This window comes from Myotis myotis, unplaced genomic scaffold (genome assembly GCF_014108235.1).
Source record: "Myotis myotis isolate mMyoMyo1 unplaced genomic scaffold, mMyoMyo1.p scaffold_m19_p_1, whole genome shotgun sequence".
Lineage (NCBI taxonomy): Eukaryota > Metazoa > Chordata > Mammalia > Chiroptera > Vespertilionidae > Myotis > Myotis myotis.
Window position 1 is genome coordinate 14,392,286 of NW_023416313.1, and position 15,912 is coordinate 14,408,197.

The following is a 15,912-nucleotide window of genomic DNA, read 5'->3' on the forward strand; positions in this document are numbered from 1 at the left end:
CACTGAGGCAGCCAGAGCAGGATGATGGGAACCCAGATCCTTGAACCAGACCTGGAAGGCCCTATTTCTAAAGTTCTTGTTATGCAGTATAATTCATTTTTCTATTGCTAAGTGTCTTAAACAAAAAGTGTGAATTACAGTTGAGGAGACCCTGACTGATGCAGGGTTATCTGGTGGAATAGGGGAGAGAAGGCTGCAACCTTTCATAGTGACTCCTAAAAAGATAAAAGGCAACCATCAGTAATGGCTGAAACTCTCTTTAATGCTATGGAACACAAGAACCATGTTGGGTTGGGATAGCAGGGGTGGGACATTGTCACAGGTGTGTATGGGCCACGACAACAGGATCAAGTCATTGGCTCTAATGCCATCTCATAACACAATGCCTTCCTAGGCTGATTGCCTGCAGGGGGTTTAGGTGATCACTCTCTATGACCTCTCTGCCCTGAGCCCCAGACTCCCTGGGGCTCATGGCAGTTTCCTGCCCATGATGGACTGTGTTGGGAGTTCACTATAAGCTTTGCTTTCTGGAAAGTCATCAACGGGCCCTAAAGATGTGCACCTGGCCAACTGTGTGTCACAACCAGAGCTTCTGCGGGAGGAGACACTGTCCCTTTGATTGGGATGGTATGAAATCTGCCTGTTTTCTCCTTTGGTGACTCTGGCGTCCTATGCAGCAGGGCTGAACATTTGCAGGCGATTAAGGCCGAGTGCAGCAGGAAAATGATGTCTGTGGCTGCTGGGCTGTGCGGGCTCTGCAGCTGTGGAAATGGCCTCCCCGGAGAAGAAGCAGAGGGGTGGGCCTGGGGAGGGGAAAGAGGCTGGAGGACAGAGGGGGGGAAAGGGGCACTCTAGCCTGGCAGACGGGGGCAGATGGTGTGTCCAGCTCACCAGGAGCCACAGTGCATGCCCCCATCCCACCAGCAGGGGAGACCTCCCGTGAGTGGATAGAAAGCTGCTGGAGGCTTCCCCATCATGCACATGACAAAGGACTGGGCCTTCTTGTCTGCACGTTGCCCTTTTGGAATGAGACAGCACGAATTCCCACGGGCTCCTACCCTGCTACAGAGTGGCGCCAGGAGATGAAATGTGGCGGGGAAGTGGCAGGGTGGGCTGGCCACGGACATGCGTGCAGGTTTCACCCCAGGATTGTGATCATCCGGTTTTTAGGGTGAATTTTCAACCTTTCCCACCCCGGGAGCCTCTCTTTGTCTGAAGCAGTGACTCTGGTTCTCAGTGTTTTGAGCTTTGGGATCTGGTATCAGGTCTTCCTGGGAAAAGAAACTGAGTTCAGCTCAAAGTAAGTCCTATCGTTGGATGAGCCTTCAGTTTTCTGCAGGGCCAGATGCTGCTGAGAACAGCTCATTTTATCCTCAAGGAAGGAACCTGGTGGGGTTGACCACATCCCTGTCCTCACATGTGGAGCAAGTACTTGGTTCCACAGCCCCCTCACCAGACTGGAACCGGGTTGTTTTCCTCTCTCTTCCCCCTCTAGGGTCACGAGCTCCCTGTCTTGTTTGTAAAATCCCTGTCCCTGGGGGCAGGGAGGAGGCAGCCTTCACATTCTGTTGGAGGAGTGATGGGTTCGAGGTTCCGGGTGGGGCAGGAAACTGAATGGGCCCGAAGCAGCTATAGCTTGCCCCAATCCCACATGGCCATACACAGGTTGGATGAGAGAGGCAGCATTTCCAGGTTCCGGTCCGCATCTCATCTCAGAAACAAAAAATAAAAACAACCCTGGAGTGCCGCTCCTCCCATCTCACCCCACCATCAGTCCAGTCGATTAATCCTGCAGAATTACCGGCTGGAACACGGGGCTCCAGCAGCCAGCAAACAGGTCTCCGCAGGGGCTGTGGATTCCAGACCCGAAGCCCCACCTTCTGAGCCTGCTTAAGCCCCTTCCACCTGCCGGTGGGCAGGATGCCAAGAACACCCCTGACGGGAGGTCCTGCGGGGCTCTGCCTGCCGGGATGCGGGGTAGCGGTGGGCCCTCCGGACCCATTACGCTCAATTACACCTTCCGCTCCAGCCGCCTCACCGTGACAACGACGGAGATCTGATTAAAAACCCCACCGGGTTGAAGCCCTCCCATCATTTTGATGGACATCATGAAATGCTAATAAAAAACATCTCTCCAATGAAACAAACGCTGTCAGAAAGGCGGATGCCGAGCACCAGCCATATGGCGGCCACGACTCCGGCCCGGTTCACAGCGGCGCATCCCCGGCAGAGAGAGATGACACTGAGAAGCGTGGGGACCCGCATTTAATGAATCACACTGTGCGGGCATCATCAGGACAGCCTCAGTCTGCGACAGGAGCCGCGTCTGGAGGTGTGAGGGGAAAGCGGCTTCGCAGAGCTGTGCGGACGGCGAACCCGTTCCTGTCCTCGGTGCCGCCTGGGTGTCCTCATGCCACGTCCCTCTCCCCTTCATGTTTTCACGGTGCTCCTTGGGCCTCCGCCCTCCTGCCCATCTTCCCGGGCGGGCGAAGCTTCGGCTGCTGCCCGGCTGCATGCGGAGGGGTCCTGGCAAGACCTGGGCGGCCCGGCCTCGTCCCTCAGTCCCTCCACGGGCCTCTCCCCCCTGACCCCCGCCGGTTCTGCAGCTGCCTGCTCCCCTGTCAGTTTCATGGTCTCCCTTCCAGGCCTGTTTACTTCTTCCTCCACCGAAGGTAACGAGGGTAATGAAGGATGAAAGTGCTTGCGTCGGTGCCCCTGGCTCTCATCTGCCGGGGAGTTGACAGCCCGCCTCCCGGCATCCTCCGGCGCTGTCAGCACCTCGGCGGCCGCACAGCTTTCATCTCGGTCTTGCGTCTGAACCTCCCCTGGAACAGACCGAGGACAGCGTCAAACCTCTGGCTGGAAGGCAGCCCTCACTCCCCACCTCTCCCCACCTCCGCCCACTGGCACGGGGCCTCTGAGACACACAGTGCTCCTGGCCCCCTACCCCCTCGCTGAAGCACAAGCTCAAAGAGAAAGCAGCAGGCCCTTTGGTGATGACCGTGCCATTGAGGGAGGGAGAGGGAGCACCAGGGCCATTGCGTAATCCATCCTGTCCAGGCCCTCCCTACCTCCCACTTCACTCTCTAGCCTTGGCTCCTCATGCCCCTTCAATATTTAACTGAGGACAGAGGTTTTGTGCTCTTTAGAAGTGAAAAGGGATTCTGTCTGCCTCGGGGTGGGACACAGAAGTGGTTTGGGAGGGATTTCACGCCCCCCACCTTCCCCATTCTCCATCAGCCCTGCAGTCCTTGATGTAGATGCGGAAGTTTCCTCAATTTCAAATAAGACGACTATATGCAAAAGCAGCTCCAAGCTCCCTCTGTCCCTAGCTAAACTGTTCCCCATACAATAGAAATTCTCCAGCTGCCACTGGAGGCAGGAGAGAGGTGGGCCCCGAGAGCAGGCGTCAGGCTCCCATTTTCCTACTCACTGGCTTTGTGACCGGAGGACCTGTCTGGTCTCTTCTCCCAGATACAAAATGAGGGCAGGACTCTCTGAGGTCCCTTCCCCACCTAACAAGCAAAGGTGGCGCTGCATGATTGGGAAGCACCCTGGGAGCGAGCCCTGGGGACAGGCAGTGATGAAATGTATGGAAGAGGCTCGCTGCTGGGCGGGTGCCTCCAGGGGCAAGGGGCCTGGGAGTACTTCCTGGTCCCCTCAATGGAACCAGAGCAGAATCCCACTGCCCCCAGGCCTGAAATATATGCAGGTGTGCTTCAGGCTGGAACTCTGCAGAACCGAGGGTGAACTGTGGAAGAGTCAGAAGGAAGTAGACCTGTCTGACCACGCATTTTCCTGTTAAAACCGTCTGCTGGTGTCTTGGGGCTTTTAGGAGACATTTCGGTTCCTTTCACATAGGTTCTTCCCAGGGTCCTACCTTGTCTGCCCCTGCTCCGCCCTGCAGCCTCATTTCCCACGGTTCCCTCGCCTATAGTGTCCTTCTGTCCATTTCAGTCTGCCTGCACCATCTGGTCCCCCCCGCCCCCACTCCCCTCTAAAGGGAATTATATCAGCTCACGCTTATCAGGTGCTTTTTTGTGCTAGGCTTGGTGCTCAGCATTTCACACGTTTACCTTATTCTAGAATATATGCAGGGATTTCACCTGACTTGTTCACAGTGTTTGGAACATTCTAAGCATTCGAGAATGTTAAAAAAAAACCAAAAAAACCCCCAAAAAACTCTAGTCGGTTTGGCTCAGTGGATAGAGCATCGGCCCTTGGACTGAGGGCGGCAGGTTCAATTCCAGTCAAAGGCACGTATCTGGGTTGTAGGTTTGATTCCTGGTCCCCTGGGTCAGGATGTGTGTGGGAGGCAACCAATTGATGTGTCTCTCTCACATCAATGTTTCTTTCCTAGTCACTTTTCTCCTGCCAATGGCAAGCATTATCATACTTCAGATGCCAAGGATGAGTTTTGCCTGGTCTTTGAACTTCAAATACTGAAATCATACTGTATGTTCTAGTTTGTGTCTGTATTGGCAGATAATAGGTATATGGTGACTTTTTAAGAATTATACAAATTTTTGTGCACCAGGCCTCTAGTATTATTATATGTGTGATTCATTTATATTTTAATATAATACATAAAGGTAGTTCTTAAGAATAGAAACAGTTGAAATAGAGTAAAAGAAACAATAACAATAACAAAGATCAATGAAACCAAGAGATGATTCCTTGAAAAGATAAACAAGACTGATAAATCTTTAACCAGACTCATCAAGAAAAAAAGTGAGAGGACCCAAATAACTAAAATCAGAAATGGAAGAGAAGTGACAACTGATACTACAGAAATACAAAAGCTTATAAGAAAATACTACTAACAATTATATGCCAACAAATTGGACAATCTGAAAGAAATGGATAAATTCCTAGAAATATACAATAATCCAAGACTGAATAAAAAAGAAACAAAATCTGAACAGACTAATTACAACCAACAAAATCAAAGCAGTAATAAAAAAACTCCCAACAAACAAAAGTCCTGGACAGAAGCTTTCACAGATGAATTTTATCAAACATTCACAGAAGAACAAACACCTATCCTTCTCAAATTATTCCAAAAATTCAAGAGGAGAGAAGACTCCCAAGCTCATTTTTATGAGGCCAGTATTATCTTGATTCCAAAACCAGATGAAGACACTACAAAGAAAGAAAATTATAGGCCAATATCCCTGATGGACATAGATGCTAAAATTCTCAATAAAATATTAGCAAACTGAATTCAGCAATAAATTAAAAAGATCAGATACCATAATCAAATGGGATTTATTCCTGACATGCAAGGTTGGTTCAATATCTGCAAATCAATTCATGTGATACACCATTATTCTAGTAACTATGTATGGTGCCAGGTAGGTACTTAAAATATTGAGGGGATTACTTTGTAAATTACATGACCTAGCCACTATGCTATACATATAAAACTAATATAAAAATATTAAATGTCAACCATTATTGAGAAGTAAAATAAAGAATAGGATGTGTTTTGAGCTTCTATTTATTTATTTTTTATTAATTTATTTTTAATATATTTTATTGATTTTTTACAGAGAGGAAGGGAGAGGGATAGAGAGTTAGAAACATCGATGAGAGAGAAACATTGATCAGCTGCCTCCTGCACACCCACTACTGGGATGTGCCCGCAACCAAGGTACATGCTTTTGACTGGAATCGAACCTGGGACCCTTCTGTCCACAGGCTGACGCTCTATCCACTGAGCCAAACCGGTTAGGGCTTGGGCTTTTATTTATTTAATTTAAAAGCTGGATGTGTTTTTGAGCATTTAGTTACTTAAAATAGTGTTTACAGTTTTAAGAAACTTAAAAATGGCTGAACCTTTGGAAAAAAAACTCTGAGAAACTTTAGAAGTAATGAAATGTTGGTGAGATCAAATGGACCACAAGACTGAAATGAAGCCACTAAGGTGAAGAGGGGTGGGGCACAGTAAAGGAAGAGATGACTGTGGACAGAGTGGTGGCTGTGACAGTCGACAGGCTGGCATCACTGGGGAAGATAATTGTGGGTCTTGACTCAGCCAGGGAGGTTGTGACAGCTGTCTTCACACCCCATGCTGCTCTAGTCCTTCTGATACACGTTTGCTTCTCACCTTCAAAAGAAGCCGTTTTCTTTCTGTTTAGCCTTTTTGATATCCAGAGAAAAAGTCCCAGGGACAGAAGTTCAACCAAATCCACATTGCACTTCCTAAAGTGTGTACTTAGTCATGGACAACTACTACTCTCCTGAGAACCCATTGATCTCAGTAAGTACTGTACCTGAAAATGAGACCATTACTTGTACTTACAATGAAATTCATCTATATATATAAAAGCCTAAGCGACCGGAATGACCGGTCACTATGATACGCACTGCCCACCAGGGGGCAGACGCTCAATGTAGGAGCTGCCCCTTGATGGTCAGTGCCCTCCCACAGCCAACCTTCCCCCCCGCCCCCACGCTACCCTCTTCCCCGCACCAGCCAACCTCCCGTGGTCCCTCCCCCTGCCGGTGGGGCCTCCCCATAGGCTCTGATCCAGCCGGCCCCCCTGATGGGCCTCAATCACCAGCCAGGCCAAGGGACCCCACCCATGCACGAATTCATGCACCAGGCCTCTAGTAATGTATACATGAGTGACAAAGCAAACCTTGATTTTAAAAAAGCCCAATCTGTTCAGCCAGGATAATTAGGTTAGTTCCTACTGGGTTCCTTTGCTTCTAGTCTCCTGCTCTAATCCAACCTGTTGGGAGAGGGGCCTTTCCTAAAGCTTTGCTACTCAAAGTGGGGTCCCTGGCCCAGCTGTGATGCATCAGCAGGAAGCTTGTTCAAATGCAGGCTCCCAGGCCCCACCCCAGACCTACTGGTTCAGAATCTGCAGTTTAACAGGATCCCAAGCAATCTGGGTGCACATTGCAGTTTGAGAAACACTGTGAGCTTAAAACACAAACCTGACCATGCCTTTCCCAGCTGTCAAACCTCTAGCCTGCTCTTAGCCTGAGATTCAAGCCTTCAGTGACCCAACATCCATTGACCTTTCTACCTGACTTTCCAACTCTTCTCCTTATAGCCCTAGGCTCCAGCCACATGGAACCTTCACAGCATCCCAGCCCCACCCGCTGCACCTCTGCTTAGAGCAGTGATGGCGAACCTATGACACGCATGTCAGAGGTGACACGCGAACTCATTTTGGTTGATTTTTCTTTGTTAAATGGCATTTAAATATATAAAAAATATCAAAAATATAAATCTTTGTTTTACTATGGTTGCAAATATCAAAAAATTTCTATATGTGACACAGCACCAGAGTTAAGTTAGGGTTTTTCAAAATGCTGACACGCCGAGCTCAAAAGGTTTGCCATCACTGGCTTAGAGGGTCAGTTCCTCCATGACCATCACTACTCTACGTATCCAGATGGCCACCTCCTCCACGAAGCCCATCTGATTAAATGTGGTCAGAAGTCATCTCCCCACAGTCCTAATCCCCACAAGTCTGTGTCTGGACCCCAAGAGAACATAGTACTTCTTGTTACCCTTGAATGATTATCCATATATAGTTAGCTTATAAAAACCACCTGAGGTATCAAATCTTACCAGTACCTGGTTAATTTTTTAACTTTGCCAATGTTCTGTAGTAAGGGTTCAATAAATAGCTTATTAAATGTTTGAACATATACATTAACACATGAATCAGTGAATATATTAGCATATTTAAACACCATGCACTAATTAATAAAGCAATGCTTGAATTTATTGTGTTTGTTCCCAATTGTATTCAGGTTGCTACCCTAAGAGTTCTTAAAATGGCATTTTCAGGGGGTAAAAAGAGAAAGATTTCTAACTCACATAAACATTTTGAGGTAGCCCAGGGAAGCAATTACATAATTTTCACACTAACAAATAAAAATTTTATAGTGGTTGTGCAGGGGACATGGGAAACACTGAGTCAAAATGAGCGAGTTTCCAGAACAGAGCGAGAAGCCTTATCCTAGAGGAGTAATGGATGGTCTTTTCTGCAGCGACACTTTCTACCAGCCTGAGGTGAATAAACTCCTTCTGGAAATTACTCTTATGATGTTACTTCTTCCAGGACACTTAACAATATATTCTGGTGGCCCTGAAAAATTAATTAACCTTACCAGTGACAACCTAACCCCTACACCATTTGTAGTGTTTATACCATGGATCAGGTTAATCTTCTCAGCCTTAATTTACATCTAAGTGAGGGGGGTCTGAATTAACACAGGGGACTTTTGGTCGCTGGCACTTTGGCTTGTGCCATTTCCTTAGATGACAGTCTGCTCATAATCAACTGTATGAATCTTTTTGAAAACAGCAAGCCTCTGAGATGAGCAGGGAGAACTTTCAAACTTTGCTTTTTGGGTGTGGGGAGGGGAGCAACCCTGCAGTCATCATCAGAGGTCGAAAGGCAGCTGCAGAAGGGAATGAACGAGGCAGAAATTCTAATGTTTGGTTCTAGTAGGGATTGTTTTCTGAGAAAGGCTAGCTTTTCAGAGCCTCAGGACCTTAAATATACAGGGGCCAGGCTCCAGGAGTGGCTTATGGGTCTGCAACAGATTTACCAAAACACTCCTCCCCTTTGTTTATCCAACAGGTACGTAAAAAATATACTCAAGCCATTGACAAAGAAAATTTACTGAAAATGTCACAACTGTTGAGCCAAAACGAGGACCTTGGCTACTTGCCGTGGGAACAAAATCTTCCTTTCATTCTGTGATTCTGGAACGTTAATGCTGAAGTTGTGGGAATTCCATCTTCCCTGTGAGAACAAAGGCATAGCATTGCCATTTTCATACAAGAGAGATTTCTGAACTGGTCCAGAGTAGGAAAATATTATTGTAAATAATAGTAATTATTCTGTGCTGTTTTAGCCAACAGAATTAGGATCATTAATACTTATTAGTAACAATACACATATTAATAATGACGAGGCAATCAACGGATACAAATACATTATGACACAAATAGTGTGGAAAGAGAAATATATTTTCTCTAAAAAAATGAAGAAACAGTAGCTCTTTGAAGGAAAGATTGCTAGGTCCCTAAAAATGTGTTCCACACCCCCGTCATTGGCCCAATGGGGACATTCATCTTCTTTTGTTAACCGGTCTCTGATGGGCTTTGTCCTCAGAGCGTGAGCTGCTTTCAGTTGGAATTAATCAGAGATGCCGCAGTGATGAGGAAGCCATCCCAGGATGACAGCCGCGACATAAATGCTTCCTTGTTCCACCCGTGCTGGTGCAGGACGGGCTGGAACAATGAGAGCTAATGATGGAACCCGGGAAGCGATCATTGTGAATCAGGCCATTACATATGCCTTCCTGGTGAAAATCAAGCCAGGCTCAGGCTCCCTTTCAGTGTAGCAGCCCGCCCCTCCCACCCCCCGGGGGTTCAGCAGCCCAGAGCAGACAGAGGGCATTGCTCTCCATGTGGATCTCAGATGCTGGTAGGGGATGACCACCAGCTAAGACATGTTCCGGACTGCACAGTGGGCCACGCTGTGTTTCAGACCAGCCTTGCAAACAGCCACGTGCTGCTGGGCTGGGAAAGACCCAACCTTGCCTTCTGGCCAATTGTGTGACCCACCTAGGTCAGGGGCTCTCTCCAGGCATTCTCCCTGCATGTGCATGGGGACCTCTCTTGAAATCCCAGACCTGTCCTAGCTTCTATTTTTAACATCCCAGCACTATGATGAGTGATTAGCACAGGCTTCAAAACACAGCTGTCCAGATGTGTGAGTGAGCTTGTGGAGCCCATCTGACCCAAAGACTTGTAATAAGTAATACACAGTTGCTGCTTTCAGGGTGGTTTGTTATACAAAAATAGCTGACTGGTTCAGCTGGTTAGTACAGTTTGATGGAAGTACAGTTTTCATATCAGAGAAACCTAAGTAAGATTAGAAAGGCAGGCCAGGCCAGGTCGCAGAGCTGTGACTTTAAGTGGAAGATAGCTGTGAGCCACTTGAGAGTTCTGAGTAGGGTATGAGCGGGATGGAAATCAGTGCTCCAGAGGCTTCATGTTAAAGCAGCAGGATGAAGATGGGATGAAGTCAGGAGAGTCTGGGAGGCAGGAACCCTAGGATGGAAGCCCTGTAGCGGAGGTAAAGTGGGCCTGCACCAAGGCAGAGGTGGTAGGAATGGAGGTACGAGGAACTCTGAAGAAAGGGTTTGGCTAAAGACCAGGAGTGGATGGGGAAGGAAAGCTGACAGTGGTCAATGATGATTCTAAAGTTTCAAGTCTGGAGAGCTGCTGAGAGGGAGACAACAAAGGGAGGAAGCAGGAAGAGTTGGGGATATCATACTTGAGGAGTCCGGGGAATATTTCGGTGGGAAAGATTGAGCTTTGGGAAATGTGGGGCCGTAACTCTGTAGTTGGCCCCGGGCAGGGGGCAATTTTGAGAGTATTTTCAGAGAGGTGATGGCTGAAGGCATCATTCTGAGCAAGAGAACTTGGAGAAGAAATGTAGATGTTCATGAAAGAATCTTGACACTGCACGCAAGGTGTATTAGTCAAGTACTGCTTTGTAACAAATTACTTCAAAACTTAGCAGCTTAAGACTCAGGAGCCTGGGAGCAGTTTATCTGGGTGGTTCTGGCTAATGGTCTTTCATGAGGTTGAATGCCAAATGTTGGCCAGGGCTGTTGTCATCTGAAGGCTTGACTGGGGCTGGAGAAGCTGCCTCCAAGGTGGCTCCTCACATGGCTGATGCTGGAGGGCTCAGCTCCACACCACGTGAATAGCATGGAGGGCTGCTTGAGTACCTTCCTGACATGGCAGCCAGCTTCCTCAAGAGTGAATGATCCACGACAGAGAGAGCAAGGCAGATGCTAAATGTTTTTTATTACCTAGCCTGGGGAGTCACATACCATCACTTCTGCTGTATTCTGTGAGTTACACAGATCAACCCTGATACAATGCAGGAGAGGACCACAGTAGGTCAAAAATTCCAGCGGAAGGGGGTCATGCGGGGCTATTCTGGAAGCTGGCAACCACACTGGGAATGGAGGAAGAAGACAAGCCAAACTTAAAAAGACGTGAAGGATAGTTGAGCTGGAGAAATAAGGCTGTCACATGGGAAGAGATCTGCCCTCACAGCTGCTGGCTCCTCTGGCACCCTTAATGGTCCCCTTCAGAACACCCTGCCTCCAGAAGGTGCGCCTGGGAGTGGATACAACTCTTTCTCCATGCAACTGATTCCCAGACCACGTACCATGTGCCAGGCAATGTGCCAAGATTTCCCTGAGGTTGGCACCATCACTTATAGGTAGGAAGACAGAGGCTGAAGTTACTAGCCCAAGTTCTCACAGCCAATACGATGTGCGGCTGGAATAGAAACCCAAGCCATTCAACAAACTGAGCTCTCACTCTTAACCTCTGTGCCACCATCCAGAGAGCGCAGGGACCTGCGTTTTTTGGCTGGAAACGCCAAACAAGAAGAACCCATGGGAGCAACAAGAAAGGAGTAAGAAAGAAACACAAGGAATGACCCAGCAGTGCCACAGAGATGGACAGGACTGATGTCCACTGAGCCCTCTTCTGTCCCAGGCACAGGCCAAGCAAGGACCGAGAAGTTGAAGTGTGCTTACCGTCCTTGGGGTTCGCTTTGTCCTCAGTGGGCTGCTCGGCGAACTTCAGCAGTGGGGACCTGGACCTCTGTGTGGTGGGGAGAGTGGGGTCACTGAGCATTATAGTGTCCTTGCCCCCTGTTGTGGAGAAGGGGAAAGTGGACATATTAGTCCTCAATGGAGTTGCTGCTTCTTTCACCTCCCCCCCCCGCCCCCCCCACACACATAATGGACTGGCTGGTGAATAAGGCACCTTCTTCAGTCGTAGGTAAAAGTGGGGAAGGGCAATGGCCAGCAGGTGCTTTCTCTCATGCGAGGACAGGGAATAGCTGTCTATGAGTCCTGAGAATCTGCTCAGGGCATGGCTGACCACAAACACCTGTATGTTAGCTGAAAACTGAGTGGCACTGATCAGGGTGGGATAATAACAATAATAACAATAACAACAGCATCACGGTGCTTAGGAGAGCAGGCTTTGGAACCGCCCTACAGTGTTTGTGTTCTGGACTCCATCACCTGCTAGCTGGGTGACTCAGGCAAGTCACTTAATCTCTCTGAGCCATAGAACCCTCATCTGTTAAATAAGGACAAATAATAGCACCCACCTCACTAGGTGGTTTTGATGAATTAATTCATGTCAAGCACTTAGGCATTTAGTCAGCGCTCAGTAAATGCCACCTATTCAAATTATTACTTGAGGAGGCACTTGCATAGCACTGTCATAGACAGTCTGTCTGATTTAATTTGATTTGGTCATTAAGATTGAATAATAACTCTGTCATAAGTCAGGTAGTATCAGGTTCCTCAAATTATCATAGCTAAACTTTCACTTAGAACATACAGTCCCAGACCAGCCACAACCTTTACTCGATTTGCATGAACTCCCTAAGTGGATAGAGAAAGTCTGAGGCAAAGAGAAGGAGGAAAGGGAAACCATTACAACTCCATTCTCAAGGCCAGTTACGGAGCGAGGAGCAGGAAAGTATGGCTTTGAAACATGATCACCTTGAACACAGACACAAAAGGTGTGGACAGAAAGCAATGCTGCCACGGCAGTGAAGACAGCCCAATAGGCAGGACTGGATCCCAAACTTCGCTCCTGGAAGCCTGGGGACCCTCTTGGTGGGAACCACTGTGCCAAACTCCAAACCCCAGGGGCCATGTCCCAGCCTATGCTCCAACCTTAGCTGTCTAACTTTGCACAAGACCCTTTCTAAAGCCGTCATTAGCTGTCTCTGGGGCTCAGGTCAGAGCTCTAAAGTCCTACTATCTTGGTCAGTTTGAGGTTCAATGGAGCACAGAGTGGGACTTGAGTGAAGACTTCCACTCCTTTGGTGAACCTAGACTCTACCTTGGAGTCCTCATCTGTATATATAAAAGTCTAATATGCAGAGTGTCGAGTGTCCCCTCAGGAGTTCGACCAACCTGGAGTTCGATCACTTACTATGATGTGTGCTGACCACCAGGGGGTGGCACGGAACGAAGGGAGGCCCCAGCTGGCGGCCAGCAGCCACTCAGGAGCCTACCCATGCACGAATTTCATGCACTGGGCCCCTAGTTTGTTTATAACACTATCTTCCCATGGGCCCGGTCTTATTAACTTGATTTCCAAGACTGTAGTAAAGAGTTTACATATGTTAGGTGCTTAACAAGTATCTGATAAACGTGTGAAAAAATGGCAGGCGCATGCTTGGGAACCCTGATGTTCTGGGAGCAGGGTGCTTGCTGCTACCTCAGGCGGACGGCCTATGTTATTAGAGCCATAGCACTCTGGTTTCTCTGGTATCTGAGGGTCATGCTAGAAGAATAGAAGTCTGATAGGAGCTGACCCTGAAGTTCTCCAGTGGCACAGCTATTCTTCGCATATGGAAAAAATCCAGAAATCTTCAGGGCCACAGTCTGGAGAGATTTCCCAAAGAGAACCATTGGGGTATTGTTAAGTGACTCTCAGAATGAAGTCAACATAATTAGGTCTCCCTTTGAGCTGCAAAGATACCATCTGGAAATACCTTGAGGGCTTAATGGTTACTATGAACCCACAGCAGATGCCTCAGGATGGACTTTTCTCACCACCAAGGCCACAGTTACTGTTCTCAAGTCAGGGGAAAAACTGCAATTCCTGACCCATCTTTTTCCAGTGGGCAGGCTGGCAGCTCCCCAGCTTTAAGAGGACTCAGTAAAAGAAACACTCTGCCTCTCTGTGTCCCAACCAGCCTTCCAAGTCCCCACTGCCTTGGTGGCCAAAGAATCAAAATTATGGGCCGAATTGGGAGCTGGCTGAGATCCTCAGCCCTTCCTGTCACGAGGAAATGTCTAGGGTGGAATGTCTTGTGGCCCTCTCAAACCACAGGGCATCATCCATTCCGCCTGGCCCCTCCAAAATGCTGGCACTAGCAACAGTAAACCTCTCCAGGAACCCGAGTAACAAGCATGTAGAGAAGAGAAACAGAAGCCACCAGTCATTCATGTTCAACCAAGATGGTGACTGAGGAGAAGAGACCTACCTCCCCAGATGCCTGCCTGGGGAGATCATTTCCTAATCTTAAGGCTAAATGCCCAGGTTTGGTCATTCTTGCAAAATATTTGAAGGATTCAAAGATCTTTCTTAGGAGAATCCCGGTTATATTGTTTCTAACTCAGTCCAGATTCCATCTATATTGACTACATTGAGCTCTAATCTGATGGCCTGCTGTTGCACAGTTTCCCTTTGGTTTGTAGGACTGGAGGATGAGGAGTGGGCAAGGGACTCACAAACTAGAGTCAAACCACAACTGCTGTAGAAGGTTCCATTGAACTGGTGTTTGGGCTTCTGGAAGCCCCCCTGATTCCTTCTAACAAAAACATCCTTCACCTCCTCTAAAATTGACCAAGAACTTTCAAAATACACATTTTCCTCTTTAGGCTGATGCTTAACGTGGAGAAGAGAGAATTAAAATGAAAAGCTCCAAGAGCCAGGCTCCATTCTTGCCATATTTGTTCTGGCTTATCGTGTCTCTTTCTAGAGTATGAACACACACAGGGCATCTCCTTTCTGAGCTCCCCAAGCACCATTCTCCATGCAGAGGCCAGCACAGGGCTGGGAGAATGAGGCTGACAGGGAGGCGGTGGGGAGGGCGGGCAGTCATTCCTTCCTGAGAGTTGTGGTCAATATGGCCAACCCACCCTCTGGCTTCCTCACAATAGCCCCATACCTTTTCCACCTCTCAGAGATGGGGTAAACAGTGTGGAATATGCTTTTCTATCCAGATAATTTCTCCACAGGCTGTGACATTTGTCAGACTTGTCTACTTCAAGGCAAGATCACAAGTTTGCCCTAACTCTATCAAAGAACATCAAGAGCCACATACTGTTGACTGAGAGAGTGGGGAAGGAGGAAGGAGAGATTCAAAGTAACATCACAGCATGCTCCATGCCCTGCAGTAATTCTGCCTTGTACCACCAGTGGTTGGCTCCTTCACTGCTGGCCTTTAGTGTCTCAGAAGAGACTGTTCTGGCCTCTGACTTTCCCTTCTCCAATCCAGCTTGCTTTGTGAACCATTCCTCATCTGATCTTCCCTATGGTCTCCTCTCCAAATTGTAGTTCCTAGGACAGGTGGCACATGAAATGATGAGCTGAACACCTGGGTTTTAACACCAGCCACTGTGGCCTCAGGTATCATCTAACTTCCTGGGCTTCCTTAAGAAACCATCCTTACCTCAAGTGAAGGGATCAGACTAGCTCAGGAAAGGGTAAATGTTTTCTCTCACATGTCAACTCTGACCAGGTGGCGGCTTCCTGGAAAGCCAGCAGTGGGAGGCTGTTCTGAGGGCCACATGTGAAATCATCAAAGAAGAGCAATGCGATTGATTAGCAATATCTGCCACTACCATGGGAATGGGTGTGGTGTAATATACACCATGTATTTGCCATCCTTGAATGTTTTGCTCTCCACTGTCCTTCCAGGGCTAGTATTCAATGACACCTCACACACCAACATCTTTATCCTTCAGCACTTAATTATGTGCCATTTCCTTCTTTCCTCTCACTTCTTGATGTACATTCCTCTTGCATCTGTAACAGGACTGCGGGTTCTTGGAGCGAGTGAGGGGCATCTCTGAAATGGCTAGTACAGAACTAAATTCACAAAGTGATGCCCAAAAAGGTATCAACAGGTTTGAAGGGCTGATTTCCTGGAGGAAACCCTGATGCTTTCAAGATGATGGTGAATAAGAGAGAGTTAGCGACTCTCTGAAACCATTGAGACACGGATCCCTCCATCTGGCTGAAACATTATGATTTGGCTCCCACGTGGAGAAAGCAAGAGGAAAAGGAAGAAGAGGAGAAGGAAGAGG

The 15,912-nt window shown here is 48.0% G+C and overlaps 1 protein-coding gene across 6 annotated transcripts in view; it reads right to left on the minus strand.

Moving 5' to 3' along the window:
• Positions 1-15,912, minus strand: part of CCDC149 (coiled-coil domain containing 149) — a 100,511-nt gene that overhangs the window by 1,929 nt on the left and 82,670 nt on the right. For 3 of the 6 annotated variants that reach the window (XM_036330248.1, XM_036330256.1, XM_036330214.1), the window contains 2 exons: positions 11,602-11,718; positions 2,252-2,825 (listed from right to left, as the gene is read on the minus strand). In XM_036330248.1, coding sequence (XP_036186141.1) covers positions 2,431-2,825; positions 11,602-11,718 — 512 coding nt within the window. In that variant the 3' untranslated portion in view covers positions 2,252-2,430. Of the gene's footprint in view, positions 1-2,251; positions 2,826-8,820; positions 9,281-11,601; positions 11,719-15,912 lie in introns of those variants that run through there. The other 3 variants (XM_036330223.1, XM_036330237.1, XM_036330233.1) reach the window with 3 other exon arrangements.